The 18,733-nt window shown below is 33.9% G+C and overlaps 1 protein-coding gene across 1 annotated transcript in view; it reads right to left on the bottom strand.

The window, feature by feature from the left end:
• FBXL13 (F-box and leucine rich repeat protein 13) overlaps positions 1-18,733 on the bottom strand; it is a 193,375-nt gene that overhangs the window by 97,120 nt on the left and 77,522 nt on the right. Inside the window, exon 9 of the mRNA XM_037057044.1 lies at positions 16,565-16,697. Within this exon, the coding sequence (XP_036912939.1) occupies positions 16,565-16,697 (133 nt within the window). The remainder of the gene's footprint in view (positions 1-16,564; positions 16,698-18,733) is intronic.

Genomic DNA, 18,733 nt, shown 5'->3' with positions numbered 1-18,733 from the left:
AAAAATTCTAAACTCATTTCAGGAGGCCAGAATTACTCTGATACCAAAGCCAGACAAGGATACCACAAGAGAAGAAAATTATTGGCCAATACCTCTGATGAACATAAAGGCAGAAATCCTCAACAAAATATTAGCAAACAGAATTCAACTATACATTAAAAGGACCATATACCATGATAAGTGAGACCTATTCCTGGGAGGCAAAGATAGTTCAACACCCACAAATCAGTCAATATGAAATGCCATATTAGTAAAATAAAAAGTAAAAAATTACATGATCAAACTCAGTAGATGCAGGAAAAAAGCATTTGGCAAAATCCAACATCAACTTATGATTTTATAATGGTTTTAATATTTGTATTATTGTTCAAGTACAGTTGTTTCCATTTTCACAGTTGTCTCTAGTTGTATTTTGCTTGCTTGTTTGTTTTGTTGATTAGGATCCACTTACAGCTGACATCATATGGCATTTCTCTTCCACTGCTCTCAACAAAGTGGGTACAGAGAGAACATACATCAACATAATAAAGGCCATATATGGCAAACCCACAGCAAACCTCATATATGATGTTGAAAAGCTGAAAGCTTTTTCTCAAAGACCAAGAACATGACACAGATGTCCACTTTCACCCTTTTATTCAACCATAGTATTGAAAGTCCTAGTCAGAGCAATTAAGCAAGTAGAAGAAATAAAAGGCATACAAATTGGAAAAGAAATAGTAAAACTGTTATTGTTTGTAGATGAGAAGATATTACATATAGAAACCCCTAAAGATTCAACCAGAAAACTGTTGGAACTAATAAATGAATTCAGTCAAGTTGCAGAATACAAAATCAATATGCAAAAGTCTATCACATTTCTACACACTAATAGCAAATTACCAAAAAAATAAATTAAGAAACTGCTCTTATTTACAATTGTATCAAAAATACTAAAATATCTAGGAATAAATATTACCAACAAAGTGAACACTTGTACATAAAGACAACAAACCTTGATGAAACAACTTGAAGAAGACAAAAATAAATGAAAAGATATTATATGCTCATGGATTGTAAGAATCAATATTGTTAAAATGTCCATACTACCCAAAGAAATATATAGGTTCAATGCAGTCCTTGTTTAAATTCCAATGGCATTTTTCACAGAAGTAAAACAAACAATATGAAAATTTGTATAGAACCACAAGGGACTCTGAAAGCCAAAGCAATCTTGAGAAAGAACAAAGCTGGAAATATCAAGCTCCCTAATTAAAAATATATTACAAAGCTGTAGTAATCAAAACCACATGATATTGGCATAAAAACAAACAGAGATTAATGAAACATAATAGAGAGACCAGAAATAAACCATGCACACATGGTCAATTACTTTATGACAAAGAAGCCAAGAATAGTCAGTGGGGAAAAGGAGAGTCTCTCCAATAAATGGTGTTGGGAAACCTAGACAGCCACATGCAAAAGAATTACACTGGACCACTGTCTTATACCATACACAATAATTACTTCAGATATGGATTAAAGACTTGAATGTAAGACCTGAAATCATAAAACTATTGGAAGAAAACATAGGTAGTAAGCTTCTTGACACAGGACTGGATGATCATTTTTTAAATTGGCCACCAAAAGTAAAAAGAAACAAAAGCAAAAATAAACAAGTGGGACTATATCAAGTAAAAATTTCTGCACAGCAAAGGAAACCATTAACAAAATGACAAGGCAACCTATTGAATGGAGAAAATCTTTTGAAAATCATTATCTCTGATAAGGGGCTAAAATGCAAAATATATAAAGAACTCATACAATTCAATAGCAGAACAATTAAAACGGGAGCAAAAGATCTGAATATATTTTCCAAAGAAAACATACAGATGGCTAACATATACATGAAGAGATGTTAAGTATCGCTAATCATCAAGAAGATTCAAATCAAAATGAGGTATAACCTCCCACCTGATAGATTGGTTATTAGTTTTTATTTAAAGAAATAGCAAGTGTTGTTAAGGATGTGAATAAAAGAGAACATCGTGCACTGTTGGTGGGAATGTAAATTGGTGCATCCACTATGGAAAACAGTATGGGGGTTCCTTGAAAAATTAAAAACAGAACTACTATATGGTCTAGGAATCTATTTCTGTGTATACATCCAAAGAAACAAAAGCACTAACTTGACAAGATATATTCAGCCCCATGTTCATTGTCTCATTATTTACAATAACCATGATATGGAAACAATTTAAGTGTCCATCAATTGATGAGTGGATAAAAAGTATGTGATATATATACAAGTATACACACACAATAAAATATTACTTGGCCATAAAAAAGAAGGAAATCTTGCTATTTGAAACAACTAGAATGGAACTTGAGAGTATTATGCTAAGTGCAATAAGTCAGACAGAGAAAAAATACCTTACATTTCATTTTTATGCGGAATCTAAAAAAAAAAATCAACCACAAAAGCCAGGCTCATAAATACAGAAGACTGGTTGGAGGTGGCCAGAGCTGGGAGGTAGGAGAAATGGGTGAAGGTGGGCAAAATGTACAAACTTCCAGTTCTAATGTAACAGGGTGCAGCCAAGAGGGGGACCCCAAAAAGGGATTTGGAATGAGGTGCAGAACTCAAGATGTCCAGGAAATATTAAGATGTCCTCACCCCTTCCCCTCACAGGTGTGAGTTGGGGAAGAGACAAATGGAGCAGGGCCATTCAGAGCTGTTTTGTACAGCAACAGCTTTGCAGCTAACCTCTGGCATGGTCATTTAACATATCTATAACCTTTAACTGGTTTCATAGATGTGTTAAATAGCTGTGGCCATGCTCTGAGCCAGGGGGATGGAAGTGACTTCCTCCCAAGATGTAACTGGGGGCAGATCCCCCAAGTTACAGCGCCTGTGTGAGAACTTGGAGATGATTGGCTCCATGCCATGGAGCCACACTTGCCCAGACTCAGAATGGCAGCCCAGTAAAACTGGAAGGATATGGGAATGCTGGCAAGTGTAGCTGATTGTGGGAGGAGTCGGAAATGGGGCTGCAGAGGAAGATTGGTGCAGGGTATTTAAACCCAGACTCGGCAGCCATTGAGGAGAGAAAGCCATGAGGCTTCCGGCAGGGTGGGAACCCCTGTGGCTCTAGTAGGGGAATCCACCATCTGGCTTTAGCAGAGAATCACCACTTGGCTTTGGCAGAGTGGCAACCCTTCCCCTCCACATGCAGTTTTTGTCCAGAGTGCAGACCCCTGTAGCTCTGGTAGAAGAGGCCCATGCAGCTTTGGGATGCTCCCTTTGGCCGCATGGCCTAGGAAGCAGGAGAGACTTTGCCTGGAAGAAGGGTGAAAGAACTCTTTGCCAGTAGACCATGAGAGGGTGCCACATGGCTTTGGATTAATTGGAGATCCTGCCTGGATGGCAACACAGCTGACGGTGCCAGTGGCCTGAAACATGGATGTGTGCTCTTTTCCTGAATTACAGTACCCTGAATTAGGGCAGGAGGAGAAGGAAGCACTGTGGGCATCTATGGGCATCCAAAAGGACTTTGATATTTTAATAGAGACATTGGGTCACTACTTTAAGTCTGTATAGCTTTAAATAAACCTTTCCTTTCCTTTTCACAAATCTCTGGCATTGAGGGAATGTCTTTCCAATTGGCAGCAGACAATTGAGCCCAGTAGGTGGTCCAGACAGTATTAGTATACCATCCTCCGGAGTCCGGGCCCTGGTGTGTCTGTTCTGTAACACTGTTACCAGAGTGATGTAGTAAATGCACTTAAGAATGTAAGTGCAATTCTATTAAGAATACAAGACCTTAAAAAGCTAAGATGTGATAGAGGAAAATGCCTGAAGAGGACTTCTGAAGGAAATAAAGGCATGCAGTGGAAACGTGAGGAATCTTAAAACAAATGAAGAGATTAAATCTGAGACAGATAAAGGGCCTAAGTTACTGTCTAGTTTAATTTCAAAGGCTAGTTGGGGATTTTATTACTTGATTTTTATATTCAGTATTATGCCCTGGGATCCACTAACAATAAAGCTCTGGAAAACATAGTAATATAAATTTGTCCAGACCATCAAAGAGCAAGTCAATTGAAGTTGCTAATATCTCCTAGGGATTAACTTGTAGTACATTGTTGAAAGCTTAAGATTTTCTCCCTCTTTGTACAGAGTTTTTACTTTTTCAGGGAAGCATAGTTGATCAATAATGGAATGAACAATTAAGTACTTCCTTTTGATAGGGGACTCAAGACTTGGAAAATTATAGCTTGAGGTAAAAAGTTATAAGTCTAGCAAGTAATCAGTATCTTAGAGTTTTTGTTTCAGAAACTACAGATAAGGCCTATCTTGGCTCCTGAGAAAATAGCTGACTTCCTGGGGCACTGGCTAGAGATTACCACCTGGGGACAAGTTGGAGGCATCCAGGCCTTTTGTGTTCCAGGGGAGCAGATGACCATCCCACTTGGGAACAGCTAACTGCCGAGGACAGGAATGTTGTGGCTTCTGAATCTCAAAGCCCTCACCGCACCTTGTTTATCCTCCCCCACCCCCCTTACAAAAGATCTGGCCAGGAAAGAGAAGGGAAGGTGGTTTGTTAGGATGTGAACCTGCCATCTTCTCAGATCACTGGCCACATGAATAAAGTGCCCATAAAAGATTCAATTGCTTCCATTGCTTATTGGATTTGGTAGTGACAGGCAGCCCGAATGCTGGTGTCTTTTCCAGTTACACTTTTCTACCAATTTCTTATTTGATAGTTTAATAACTTGCTTTGGGACCTTGCCTATGTTTAATAGATGATGAAGTTCAGGAGATTAATATGTAAGTTATCTTATAGTGGTCAAAAAATAATAATAATGAAATCTTCATACTTAAATATGTGTGTTTGGGGATAAATACTCAAGTTTTTAATTTAACTTTCCCGCTAGTTCTAAGATTCTCCAATTTTCCCAAAGTAAATAAAATTTACTGCAAGCTGAGTTTTCCTAAGTCCTAAACTTGAGTCAGTTCTGACCTAATGCCCGGTTTTGATTTTGGAGAGACATTAATATTAAACAGTTCAGATTTTTTTAAATTTACTAACTATTCCCTCCTCTGGAGCTTATGCACTGGATCAATTAATGCCTGCTCTGAGAAATCTGAAAAAGTCTCCTCCTCTGGCAAGTAAAAGCAATTCAATGATGGGTCTCTACTTGCTTAAATTTTGCAAGTCATTAAGACTCCTTTCTGCAGGAAGCAAGATGTTGGTGAGTGGAGGGGGATGTAATATGTGACCAACAAGTCACTATCAAAGAAAAATTGATAATAACTCATAGAGTGGTGGGCAAACTGGAAAATTAGTTAATAAATATGATGTCAAAAACTTGAATATTGTATCCTACGAATTCTAAAAACACAAAAATGTAACTAGGGTTATTCACAAGTCAAGCCTTCTTTGGAACTGTTCTCATCCAGCCAATTTTTGAGTAGGTGGAAAAAAACTGACAAAAGTCAAGTGGGGCTTCATATCTCCAATACATCTGTTTACTCAGGCCCAACAACAAAACTGCTGAACTTAAAAATCACTCTTTGTACCCTTGCCAAATATTTGCTAAAGTGTTTTAGCATATACTTGTGAAAATGAACAAAGGAAACTTCACATAAAGTGGAGTTGAAAAGCCATGAAGGGGGCACTCTCACACATGTATCACTTTCTGTAGCCTAGATAATCAAGAGGAAGGAGGAAGATAAGAATTATTTTGACAAGGGAAGGTATTATTTACATAGAAGTTTCATCTCTTACTTCTAAAAAGGGGAGGTACTCATTTTGTTTATTGATTTGTTTTCTTAGCTCATTAAACAGCATCTCTGTATTTTCTTGTATTTCACTGTTTTTTCAGAACTGCAATCTTGAACTCTCTGACTCTTATATAATAAAAATCACAAGTACTTTACCAGAGAAATTGAAACTTTAAAAAAGAACCAAACAAATTCTGGAGATAAAGAACTCAATAAAAGATCAAGAATGAACTATGAGCACAGGAAATAGAGTGGGCCAAATGGAGGGAAGGATTAGTGATATCAAAGATGGAAGTCTAGAAATGATGAGGAGAAAATAAGAGAGAGACCTTAGCATTAAAAAAGAAATGACTCTCTCCCTCTCTTTCTCCCTCCTTCACCTCTCTCTGAAAATAAATAATTAAACTCTTTTTCTAAAAATGAAAGAAATCTACAAGAACTATCTGACTCTATCATAAAGAGCAATATAAGAATAACAGGCATACCAAAAGAAGAAGAGAGAAAGAAGGTAACAGAGTCTATTCAGATAGTTGACAAGAATTCCCAAACCTATAGAAAGAGCTAGATCCTAGAATCCAAGAAGCAAACAAAATACCTAATTACCTCAGTCCAAAAAGGCCTTCTTCAATGCACATTGTATTAAAACTATCAAATATTAATGACAAAGAGAGAATTTTCTAGGAAGTCAGAAAAAAATAGCATATAAAGGAAATTGATAAATTTATTTATTTCCAAAATAAATTGAGGAAAATAAATTGATAGATACCATTTAGTCATGAGCATGTAAAGTACAGCATAAAGAATATAGTTAATAATTTTGTAATAACTATGTATGATGCCAGGTGTGTACTAGGTTTACCAGGGTGATCATTGTGTATGTTATATAAATGTCTCATCATTGGGTTGTACACTTGAAACTAATATTGTCAGACTTCTTAGCAGAAACTCTACAAGCTAGAAGAGAGTAGAACCAAATATCCAAACTACTGAGGGAAATTATCAGCCAAAAAGAATATATCCAGCAAAGTTATCCTTTAGATATGAAAGACAAATAAAGATTCACTCCAGGGGCACAAGAATGGTTCAACAAACACAATTTCATCTATGTAACACACCATATTAACAAAAAAAGGATAAAAGAATCATATAGTCTTATCAATATATACAGAAAAAGCATTTGATAACATATAGCTATTTGTGATTAAAATATCTAATAAATTGGGTACAGAAGTAAAGTGCCTCAAACTAATTAAGCTCATACACTACAAACTCAGCTAATATCATATTCAATGGTGAAAAACTAAAAGCTTTTCCTCTAAAATCAGGAACAAGATAAAGATGTCCACTCTCATCACTCTTATTCGATATAGTTCTGGAAGTTCCACTTAGAGCAATCAGGCAAAAGAAAGAAATAAAAGGCATCCAAATTGGGAAGGAAGAAGTAAAAGTGTTACTTTTGCAGAAGACACAATTCTGCATGCAGAAAACCCTGAAGTCTTCACCAAAAAAAAAACCTATTAGAAACAATAAACAAATACAGTAAGGCTGCAGGATACAAAATCAATGTACTAAAATTCACTGCATTCTCATACACTAACAATGAAACTTCAGAAAAAGAAATCAAAAGAAGATAACAATCCTTTTTGCAATTACAACAAAGAGAGTAAAATATCTAGTAATAAACTTAACAAAGGATGTGAAGGACCTATATACTGAAAAATACAAAGCATATTGACAGAGATTGAAAAAGACATTTAGAAAAGTATTCCATATTTATGGATTGGAAGAATCAGCATAGTTAAAATGGCCATATTATCCAAGGCAATACACAAATTTAATGCAATCCTTATGAAAACCCTAATGTCATTTTTAAAGAAATAGAACAAAAACCGTCAGGTTTTTATGGAACCATAGGAGACGCCAAATTGCTAAAACAATCCTGAAAAAAAAAAAGAATGAAGTTAGTGATATCACTTTACCTGACTTCAAATTATACTACAGAGCAATAATAATCAAAACAGCATGGTACTGGCAGAAAAACAGACACACAAACCGATAGATAAGACTCAGCCTTAAAAAAAATGAAATCTTGCCATTTGTGACAACATGAATGGCCCTAGAAGTTATTGTGCTGGGTTAAATAAATCAGAAGAATAAAGACAAATGCCATATGATTTCATTTATATGTGGGGCCCCAAAACAGAATAAACAAAGCAGAACAGAAACAGATTCATAAATACAGAGAATAGACTGGTGGTTGCCAGAGAGGAGGTGGGGGTTGAGGGACTGGGTAAAAAAGATAAAGGGATTGAGGAAAATAAATTGATAGTTACCAAATACTCATGAGCATGTAAAGTACAGCATAAGGAATATAGTTAATAATTTTGTAATAACTATGTATGATGCCAGCTGTGTACTAGGTTTACCAGGGTGATCATTGTGTATGTTATATAAATATCTCATCATTGGGTTGTACACTTGAAACTAATATTGTATGTCACTGGAAAATAAAAAAATTAAAAATTAAAAATACAATAAGTAACATACAGGTATTTTTCTTCTAAATTTTGGTAAACATAAAAATTACAATTCTTGTGGCCATTCAGCCAAACAGCCCAAAAGATCAGCCAATATTTATCTTCAGTCTAACAATCAGAGTGTCAAACTTTTTACAAGAAAACACACCCAATAGATAATCTGCCCTTACCTGGAGACTGAGGATATTAACAAGTTGAAACAATTCTGAGACTGACTTTTTTTTATCTTTGATACACTCAAAGTTGGTAGAATTGAAACTGATTTTATTAAACAATCTGACAAATAAAAAGTATTACAAAGATGAAATAGTTATCAGATTTACTTGATAAATCAAGATCTACTCAGGCTGGCCTGCTTAATTGTTTCTATAATAGAGACATTTATACTAAGAATTAAACTCCTAGGTAAATATTAAATAAAATATTTTAAAATAATAATATAGTATCAAAAAATTAAAGCAAAACAATATTTTAGGCTATCTTGCATCTCAGATACAAATACAAATATATGACATTATTAAAATATATCATTATCTAATATAAGGAACAAATAGTCAACATGCCCTCTATATAGTACATAATTTGACTTATGCATTTTCATTATTTGACCATCTATATATTCTCTACACAAACTACAACTTCATGTTGCCCATTTCCTCTCTATCCCAAACTTCCCAGTGGACTTTATGCTTAGGCATTAAGAAAGGTCTTTATGTGGAAGCAGGTAAAAAAAATCTAGGGAACTTTATAGCTGCGAATGCCTAAACACAAATCAATAACTTAATCTTCCATACCTTAAGGAACTAAAAACAGAAGAGAAGGCAAACCCCAAAGCAAGCAGGTAATAATGATTACAGTGAAGCTTAACTAGAAGATAGAAAAACAATAGAATCAATGAAATAAAAGTTGTTGTTTAAACATCTATGTTCATAGCAGCAATTATTCATAATAGTCAAAAACTGGAAACATCTAAGTGGCCACATATGGATGAGTAGATAAACTGTGGTACATAAATCTAGTAGAGTACTATTCACTTTTAATAAGACAGGAAAAAATAAATATTTTTTTACTTTTTTGTTCATTTGCTCTTTTTTTTCAGCCTAAGAAAAATCCTCATTTTAAAAAATTAATTTAATTTTCAGTTAGAATTGACATACCATATTACATTAGTTTCAGGTGTACAGCATAGTGGTTAGACATTTATTTACCTTTACCTTAAGAAGTGATCACCCTGATAAATCCAGTCCCACCTAACACCATGCAGAGTTATTACAATATTATTGGTTGTATTCTCTATGTTGTACATTACATCTTTGTGCCTAATTTTTATAACTGCCGATTTATGCATCTTAATCCCTTTCACCTTTTTCATCTATCTCCCCAACCCCACCTATCCTATGACAAGCAATTTGTTCTCTGTATCTATGAGATTTTTTGTTTGGTTTGTTGGCTTATTTTGTTTTTTAGAATTCATATATAGGTAAAATTATATGGTATTTGTCTTTCTCTGTCTGACTCCACTTGGCATAATACCCACTAGGTTCATCCGTGTTGTCATAAATGACAATGCTTTATTCTTTTTAATGGCTGCACAACATTCCATTTATATGTGTACCACTTTTTTGTCCATTCATCTATTAATGAATGCGTAGGTCACTTTCATATCTTGGCTATTGTAAATAACACTGCAATGAACATGGGGGTGAATGTAGGTTTTCAAATTAGTGTTCTGGATTTCTTTGGGTAAATATCCAAAAGTGGAACTTTTGGATCATGTGGTAGTTCTATTTTAAATTTTTTGATGATTCTCCATACTGTTTTCCTTAGTGACTGCACCAGTTTACAGTCCTGCCAACAGTGTGCAAGTGTTCTTTTTCTCTCTGCATCTTCACAACAATTGTTCATTGGTTTCTTTTTAACAGCCATTCTGACAGGTGTGAGGTAATAGCTCATTGCAATTTTAACTTACATTTATTTGATGATTAGCAATGCTGAGTATCTTTTCATATGTCTATTGGCCATCTGTATATTCTCTTTGGAGAAATGCCTATTCAGGTTCTCTACCCAATTTTTAAAATTAGCTTGTTTGGTTTTGTGAATGTGTGTTAAGTTGTATAAGCTCCTTTCATATTTTGGACATTAACCCTTTATCAGATATAGCATTGGTGAACATCTTCCCCCATTCAGTAGGTTGTATTTTAATTTTGTTGATTCTTTCCACTGTGCAAAAGCTTTTTAGTTTGATGTAGTTCCATTTGTTTATTTTTTCCTTTCTTTCCCATGCACAATGAGACATATCCAAAAAAAATTGGTAAAAATGATGTGAAAGAGTTTAATTCCTATGCTTTCTTCTGGAAGTGTTACAGTTTTGAGTCTTAAATTTACGTTTTTACTCCATTTTGAGTTTATATCTATACGGTTTACAAAAATGGCCTAGTTTCTTTTTCATGTGTATATACATGTATCTGTCCAGTTTTCCCAGCACCATTAATTGATGAAACTATCTTTACCTCATTGTATATTCTTGCCTCCTGTGGTGTAGATTAATGATTAACTATCCTGTTTTCCCAGCGCCATTCATTGAAGAGACTGTTTTTTTACCTCATTGTGTATACTGGCTCATTTGCTGTGGACTAATGGGTTTATTTGTGGGCTCCATTCTGTACTATGAATCTCCGTGTCTGTTTTTACACCAGTACCATGCTGCTTGTAGTGCAGTTTGATGTCAGATAGCGTAACACCTTCAGTTTGTTCTTCCTTCTCATGACTGTTTTGGCTATTTAGGCACTTTTGTGGCTTCATATAAATTTTAGGATTACTCCTTCTAGTTCTATGAAAATTGCCATCAGTACTTTGGCAGGAATTGTAATGAATCTGTAGACTGATTTGGGTAGTATGAACATTTTAATGACGTTAATTATTTCTATCTATCAGCACAATAAACGATTCCATTTATCTGTATCTTCTTCCATGTCTTATAGTTTCCCAAGTACAGACCATTAACCTCCTTGTTTAGACATTTATTCCTAGGTATTTCATTTTTTATGCAATTATAAATGAAATAGTTTTTTAAATTTCTCTTTCTGATTTATTATTGGTATACAAAATGCAACTGATTTCTGAATATTAATCTTGTATCCCTCTAACTTTGCTGAATGTATTTATTCGTTTTTAAAAAGATTTTATATATTTATTTTTAGAGAGAGGGAGAGGGAAGGAGAAAGAGAGGGGGAAAAACATCAATGTGTGGTTGCCCCTCGCACACCTTTTACTACGGACCTGGACTGCAACCTAGGCATGTACCCTAACTAGGAATCGAACCAGTGACCCTTTGCTTCTCAGTCTGGCACTCAATCCACTGAACCACACAAGCTATGGCTGAATTTATTAGTTTTAACAGAAGTTTGTTTTGTTTTGTTTTAGATTCTTTAGGATTCACTCTATATAGTATCATGAATAATTATTATCTACAAATAATGAGTTATACTTCTTCCTTTCCAGTTTGGATATCTTCTATTTTTTCTTATCTGATTGGTATGGCTAGAACTTCCAACACCATGTTGAATAAAAATGGTGAAAGGTGATAACCTTGCCTTGCTCCTGATCTTAAGGGAAAAGATTTCAGCTTTTAATATTCAATACAACTACTGCCAAAATATCAAAGGCAATTTTCACAGAACTAGAACTATTAATCCTAAAATTTATATGGAGCCACAAAAACAATCATAGCCAAAGCAATTATGAAAAAGAATAATTTGGAAGTATTATACTACCTGATATCAAACTGTACAACAAGACAATAGTAATCAAAAGAGTATATGTTAGCTGCGGGTTTGTCATAGGTAGCCTTTATTATGGTGAGATATCTCCCTTTTCAGCCCCTTTTCTGTAAGTTTTTATCATAAAATGATGTTGGATTTTTGTCAAATGCTTTTTTTCAGCTATTGTTACGATCGTGTCATTTTTATCCTTCATTTTGTTTATGTGGTATATCATGTTAATTGATTGTGGATTTTTAACCAACTTTGCATCACAGGAATAATTTCCATTTGATCATGATGTGTGATCTTTTTAATGTATTGCTGAATTCAGTTTGCTAATATTTTGTTGAGGTATTTTTGCATCTATACTAATCAAGAATATCAACCATAATTTTTTTCGTAGTGTCTTTTTCTGGCTTTGGTATCAGGGTAGTGTGGGCCTCATAAAATAAATTTGGGGAACTTCCCTCATCTTCATTTTTAGGAAGAGTTTGAGAAGGAGATATTAATTTTTCATTGAGTGTTAAGTCACCTGGCCAAGGACTTTGTTGGGAAACTTTTGATTACTGATTTGATTCTGTTAGTAGTTATCAGTCTGTTCATATTTTATATTTCTTCTTAATTCAATCCTGGAATGTTGAATATTTTTAAGATTTTATCCATTTCTAAAAGCAAAGAAATTCTGACAAGTGCTACAACTGGGGCGAACCTTAGAGACACTATGTTAATTGAAATAAGCCAGTCAAAACAGGCAAATTTGTATGATTCCACTTATATGAAGTGCCCAGAGTAGTCAAATTCAAAGAGATAGAAAGTAAAACAGAGTTGCCAAGGGCTACAGAAATGGGATATACAAAATTAGTGTTTAGTTTTAACATTGCAAGATGAAAAAGTTCTGGAGATGGATGGTTATGACAGTTGCACAACAATGTGAATGTACTTGATACTATGGAATTATGTGCTTAAAATGGTTAAGTCATATTTTTTATGTTATGTATATTTTACTACAGTAAAAAAAGTTTATTGTCTGAAATGAATAACCAACTGAAAAAAATAACCAACTTTAGCCACACTATCCAAGAAAAATAAGAGGGGAGACTCATTTTCTAAAATAAAAAATGAAAGTGCATACCTTACCATTTGCTTCACAGAAATAAAAAAAAAGATTATAAAAGAATACTATGAAAAATTCTACCCTAACAATTGATTATTGAAATTAGATTACTGACATGGAGTTAACAAATTCCTAAGAACACATAAAGCACCAAACTTATTCAAGAAAAAACAAAAAATCTGAATAGGTATATAACAAATAAAGATATTAAATCAGCAGTTAAAAATCTTCAACACAGAAAAGCCTAGAACTATTTGGTTTCACTGGCAAATGCTGTCAAGCATTTAAATAATAATTAACATTGATTGTTTCCAAATACTTCCTAATTCATTCTATAAAGCTAGTATTACCCTGATAACAATGCTAAACACATCACCAAACAAGAAGAAAACTACAAACCAATATTTCTTTTAAATATAGATGCAAAATCCTCAACAAAATATTAAGAAACAGAATACAGCAGCATATTAAAAGAATTATATTCCATGAACAAATGAGATTGATCCCAAGAAAGCAAGGCCAGGTCAACATAAAAAATCAATCAATATAATAAACTATATTTAATAGAATAAAGAAAAAAGTTTGTCAGTGGATGCAGAAAAAGCATTTGACAGAATGTAACACCCTTTTATAACAAAAAAGAAAACCACTTAACGAACTAGGAATTTGAAGAAACTTCATCAAACCAATAAAAGGGCATCTATGAAAAACCTGTAACTAATATCTTACTTAATTGTGAAAGGCTAGAAACTTTCCATTTGAGAGCAGTAGCAAGACAAAGATGTCTGCTCTCACCACTTAAGATTATATTGGAACTGCCAGCCTGAGCAATTAAACAAGAAAAAGAAAGTCAAAATAGATAGGGAGATTTTGGGGGGATGAAGGGGTGATAAAATGTTTTGGAATTAGATAGTGATGATGGTTGTACAGCATTGTGAATATATAAAAACTGCCAAATTGTATTCTTCAAAAGTTAAAATTTTATGCTATGTGAATTTTATCACAATAAATAAATTAAATTAAAATTTCCAGAGATACAAGCCTTGCCATTCCTCAGAAACTCATTACACTGTTAAACCATAATTGCTATCGTAAAAATCTAAGGTCAAACCAAAACCTTGAATATTGTATCTTGTTTCTGTTTCTTTCTTCTGAAAACACAGATTTTATTTAATAGCATATTTTATGTATATTTTCTATATATATACATACACATGTGCATGTATATATAGAGAGGGAGAGGCAGTGTTTTGGTGGCTAACACATTAAGGTTTACAATTACTTTGTTAACTTTTATTACTAAAAAAGTAATAATTTTTTCAAGATGGCAGGCTAAGCCTATGTTTCAGCATTCTTCTCCTGCCCAAACTCCAAAAACTGTGTTTTTTCCAAAATCTGTAAGCTAAACAACAGAAAAAATAAGCAAGCAAAATATAACCAAAGACACTGAAATAGAGAACAGGGGGACAGTGACCAGAGGGCAGAGGGGAGGGAATTTCAGGGGAAATAGGGGAGGGATTTAGAGGGACATATATAAAGGATACATGGACAACAACTAAGAAGGGTGGAAATGGGAGAGAGGGAGGATCATGGGGCAGGGGGGATGGAATGGGAGTAATAGACAGAAAACTGTACTTGAAAAATAATTAAATAAAATTTAAAAAATCTGTAATATCTCTGGAGAAAAAAGTAGGAATGATCTTGATGGATCAGAAATTAATAACTTCTAAAAGTCTGAGGCAGACATAACCAGAGTAAATGAGGAATATGCAGCACACGGCTGCTGTAAAAGTAGAAACAGCAGTATAGTATATCCCTATAGATATAGTGTATACCAGAAATTAAGAGGTCTAATAATATTAATATTACTCTCATTAAAAATAAGAAAAAAAGAGTCAAGAACAAGACAAGATGGCTGTATATTCCTGCTACTGGAAAAAAAGATACAAGAATAGGAATGAATAAAAATAAAACTGTTAATAGTACTAGAAGATATAATAGTTTACCTAGGAAACTTATTTTTTATTTTTTTATTTCAATTATATTTTTATAGGTAATAAAATATTTTTATTTTATTTTTTAAATGATTTTATTTATTTATAGAGAGAGGGGAAAGGAAAGAGAAAGGGAGGAAAATATCAATGTGTGATTGCCTTTCACACCTATGCCCCCACTGGGGACCTTGCCAGCAACCCAGGCATGTGCCATGTCAGGGAATTGAACCAGTGACTCTTTGGTTCTCAGGCCAGCACTCAATCCACTGAGCCACACCAGCCAGGGCATAAAATATTTTTACTTATTTAAAAATATTTTACTTATTTACTTTTACAAGTAAATAATATTTTTATTTCAATTACTTATTGAAGTAGGGCCTTCAATAAGTAATTAGGTCATGAGGGTGGTTGACCCTCATGACCTAGTTAGTGCCCTCATACAAGAAAACCCAGAAAGTTCTCTCCCTCTCCCTCTGCCGTGTGAGGATATAATAATAAGATGGCATTCTGCTAATGGGAAAGGACCTTCACTAGAACTCAACCATGTTGGCATCCTGATCTTAAACCTCCATCCTCCAGAACTGTGAAAAATAAGTTTCCACTGTTCATAAGCCACCAAATCTATGAAACTTTATTTTAGCAGCCTGAGATAGACAATTAAAAAGAAATGCACAATGAAAGTACAAAACAGCTTGGAAAAAATTGGAGATAACATCAGTGTCCCTCAGTAGGAAGAAAGTTAAATAATCATGATACATCCATAACATGGAAAATTATTTGAAGTATTTAAAATAGATATAATAGATAATAGATATATAATATATCTATATAATATTATATAATATCTATATATCTATCTATGTAATAGATATATAATATCTATATATCTATCTTATTTAATAGATATAAGTATTGACATGGAAAGATTTCTAAGATATAAAAGAAAATATACAATATGGTCTTTTTCAAGTTAACACTTTTAATTTGTATTTTTAATCACATGTATGTCAATATATTTTAGAAAAGCAGAAAGCATAATGTTGAATACCTTTAAGCAAATTATTTTAAGAGAAATTTTTTCTTTGATTATATATTGTTAGAATTTTTTAAATGAGAATATGTTCTTCTACCATATTTTTAGAAGATGAATTGATGATATGGAGATAGGCAAATGCTAGACAAAAGGGAGTGGTCAAGTCAAATGGACAAAGAATTAACTCCCAATGTATTCAATCCAGTAAGAGTTGACTATATTATAAGCTTTATAGATTCTTGTAATTAGTATTCTATGGCCCAAGAGTGTAACTAAAGTCTCCATTTTATTTTTACTTTTTTTATATTTGTTTAATTAAAATATAAAAAAGCAAAATAGTTGTAATTAACTCACTTACTGACAGATCTCATAGTTTTCAATCGCAGAAGACAACCACGAAAATTCAATCTCAGCACATTTAGACGCCACCTTTGCAGAGTAGACACAATATATTTATCTGTGATCATATTTTTTACTGTGGAAAAATCAATCTAAAAGGGATAAATAAAAGACATTAAAAATAAAAATATCTTTTGAACATAAATTTTAAAAATATTTAAAAATCATCCAGGACTAAAATTTCTTTATCACATCACTCATTTGGGGAGCTTTTGTTTTTTTCATGGTCCTTCCCAACCTTAATTACAAACAGATTCAAAATGTCTAGTACAGGTCAATAGCCATGAGAATGGGATTTCACATTCACCCTAAACTGAGTCAATTGTCTTGGAGTGGCCTGGATGTCCCCTATCATCCCAGGTAAGCCCCAAGGATGCCCCCCTTACTTCAATGTCAATGCAATCTGGGTTAATATTTCTGCCTCATGTTTCATGAACACAGACTATATGTTGACTCCTTGGCTGAGGGAAAGACAATTTACAATGTGTGGTTTATAAAGACCTTTTTGTAAGATATAATTTGGAGGTCATTCTAGAGTCAAAGAAAGATGACATGAGTGAACCTTACTGATGATTGCATGTAAATCTGAAGAGCACAGAGGTTTATGTGAGTTCTGAATGGTCAGGGCTGGTTGATAAACAACAATATTGACATCATTGTATTAACAGTATTTTTCAGTTGAAAGGGTAAGTTTATGAACATCCAATTTTTTCCTTCTGAACAAAGCAATTCTTACTGCTAAAGTGTTTGTTATAGTTGTGCCACTTTTGAGCACTCACAAATAAAGGCAAAAGTAAGTAAAGATGAAGGGCAACTTAGCATCATGGAAAGAGAAATGTGCTGAACATAATGTGGAAAGAGAAATGTGCTTAACTTCTTATCCTGGCTTTCTTCTTCGCTGCCATGCACTCATATATCCTCCATCTTTACCCAGTGAAGTCTCAAAGTAGAAATGGCTTTTTAATTCTGGCTTTTTCTGCTAGGATTCTGCAGGATTTGTCCTAATCTTAATATAGTACATATTCTTTCTCTTCCAGACCATTTGGGTTCATTTTTTTTCCTTCTTTACAGGTTGTCCAAAGGAAAAAAAGCAACACCCCCAATCTGTCACAAACTAAGAAATTTGTTACTTTAAATAGTTGGTCCTGGGACCAGCAGCATCAGCATCACCCAGGGACCTGTTGGAAATGCAAATTGTCAAGCCCCACCTCAGACCTTCTGAGACAGAATCTCAGTGGGTGGAAGCCAGCAATTTGTTTTAACAATCCCTTCAGATGATTCTGATACATGCTAAACTTTGAGAGTAACAGTCTTAAACTAAAAATAAATGTAAAACAGGAATACTTAATGTGTTAGCTATTATGGGTTAGCTAAAACAGAAGCACATTTTCTTCTTGCCATTGTTGACAAGATAAGAGTAGAACACTACAGCCAAGTAAGGGAATGTGTTCTGCTGGGATATAAAAATGTTGAGATGACTTATCAAACTAGAGACCCCATCATCTTGTCAACTCCTCTTAGTCTCTCTGTGTAAATTTTAGAGTCTCTGCAGAAGGGCCCTGGCCATCTATTCATAAATGAGTGTGAGCACATGATATCTTTAGTCTTCCAATTATTAGCAATTAAAATGCAGTGGGAACGTCAGTTCTTAACTGGCCTTTAGGCAACAGAGAAAATGTTTCCACTGAAACATTGGTTGTTGGCATAAATGATCATAGTTGTTGAGATTAAAGTATCATCCATAAAACAGAATAGAGAAGTCATCAGGGATTTTCTGTTGTTGGCCAAGACCTCTCCCCAGTGTCTTTTTGGAATGAGAAGCACAGACATTGTTCTAGAAAAATACAAAAATAGTGCAATGACAAGAAAAGTACCGAGGTACCAGCTTAGATATTCATTTTAGAAAATGCCTGAGTGTATGCATGTCTGTGTGCATGCAAATGCCCTAGTAGCAAACAAGCCTTGTTTACATGTTGTATATTTTAGCCAAATTTCATGCTGCTGTTTCATCCTTTTCTCTATATTTTGGGCTGGTCAGTTATGGTTTTTGAACTAATAGTAGTAGCTAATATTTACTTCATGCTGTTTACACACAGGCTCTACATTCAGAACTTTACTTGCATTGTCT

The sequence above is a fragment of the Sturnira hondurensis genome, unplaced genomic scaffold (assembly GCF_014824575.4).
Source record: "Sturnira hondurensis isolate 20B ecotype Veracruz unplaced genomic scaffold, ASM1482457v3 Scaffold0009314, whole genome shotgun sequence".
NCBI classification, from domain to species: Eukaryota; Metazoa; Chordata; class Mammalia; order Chiroptera; family Phyllostomidae; genus Sturnira; species Sturnira hondurensis.
Note: the sequence above shows the minus strand (reverse complement) of the source record. Positions and strands in the feature narration are given on the sequence as shown.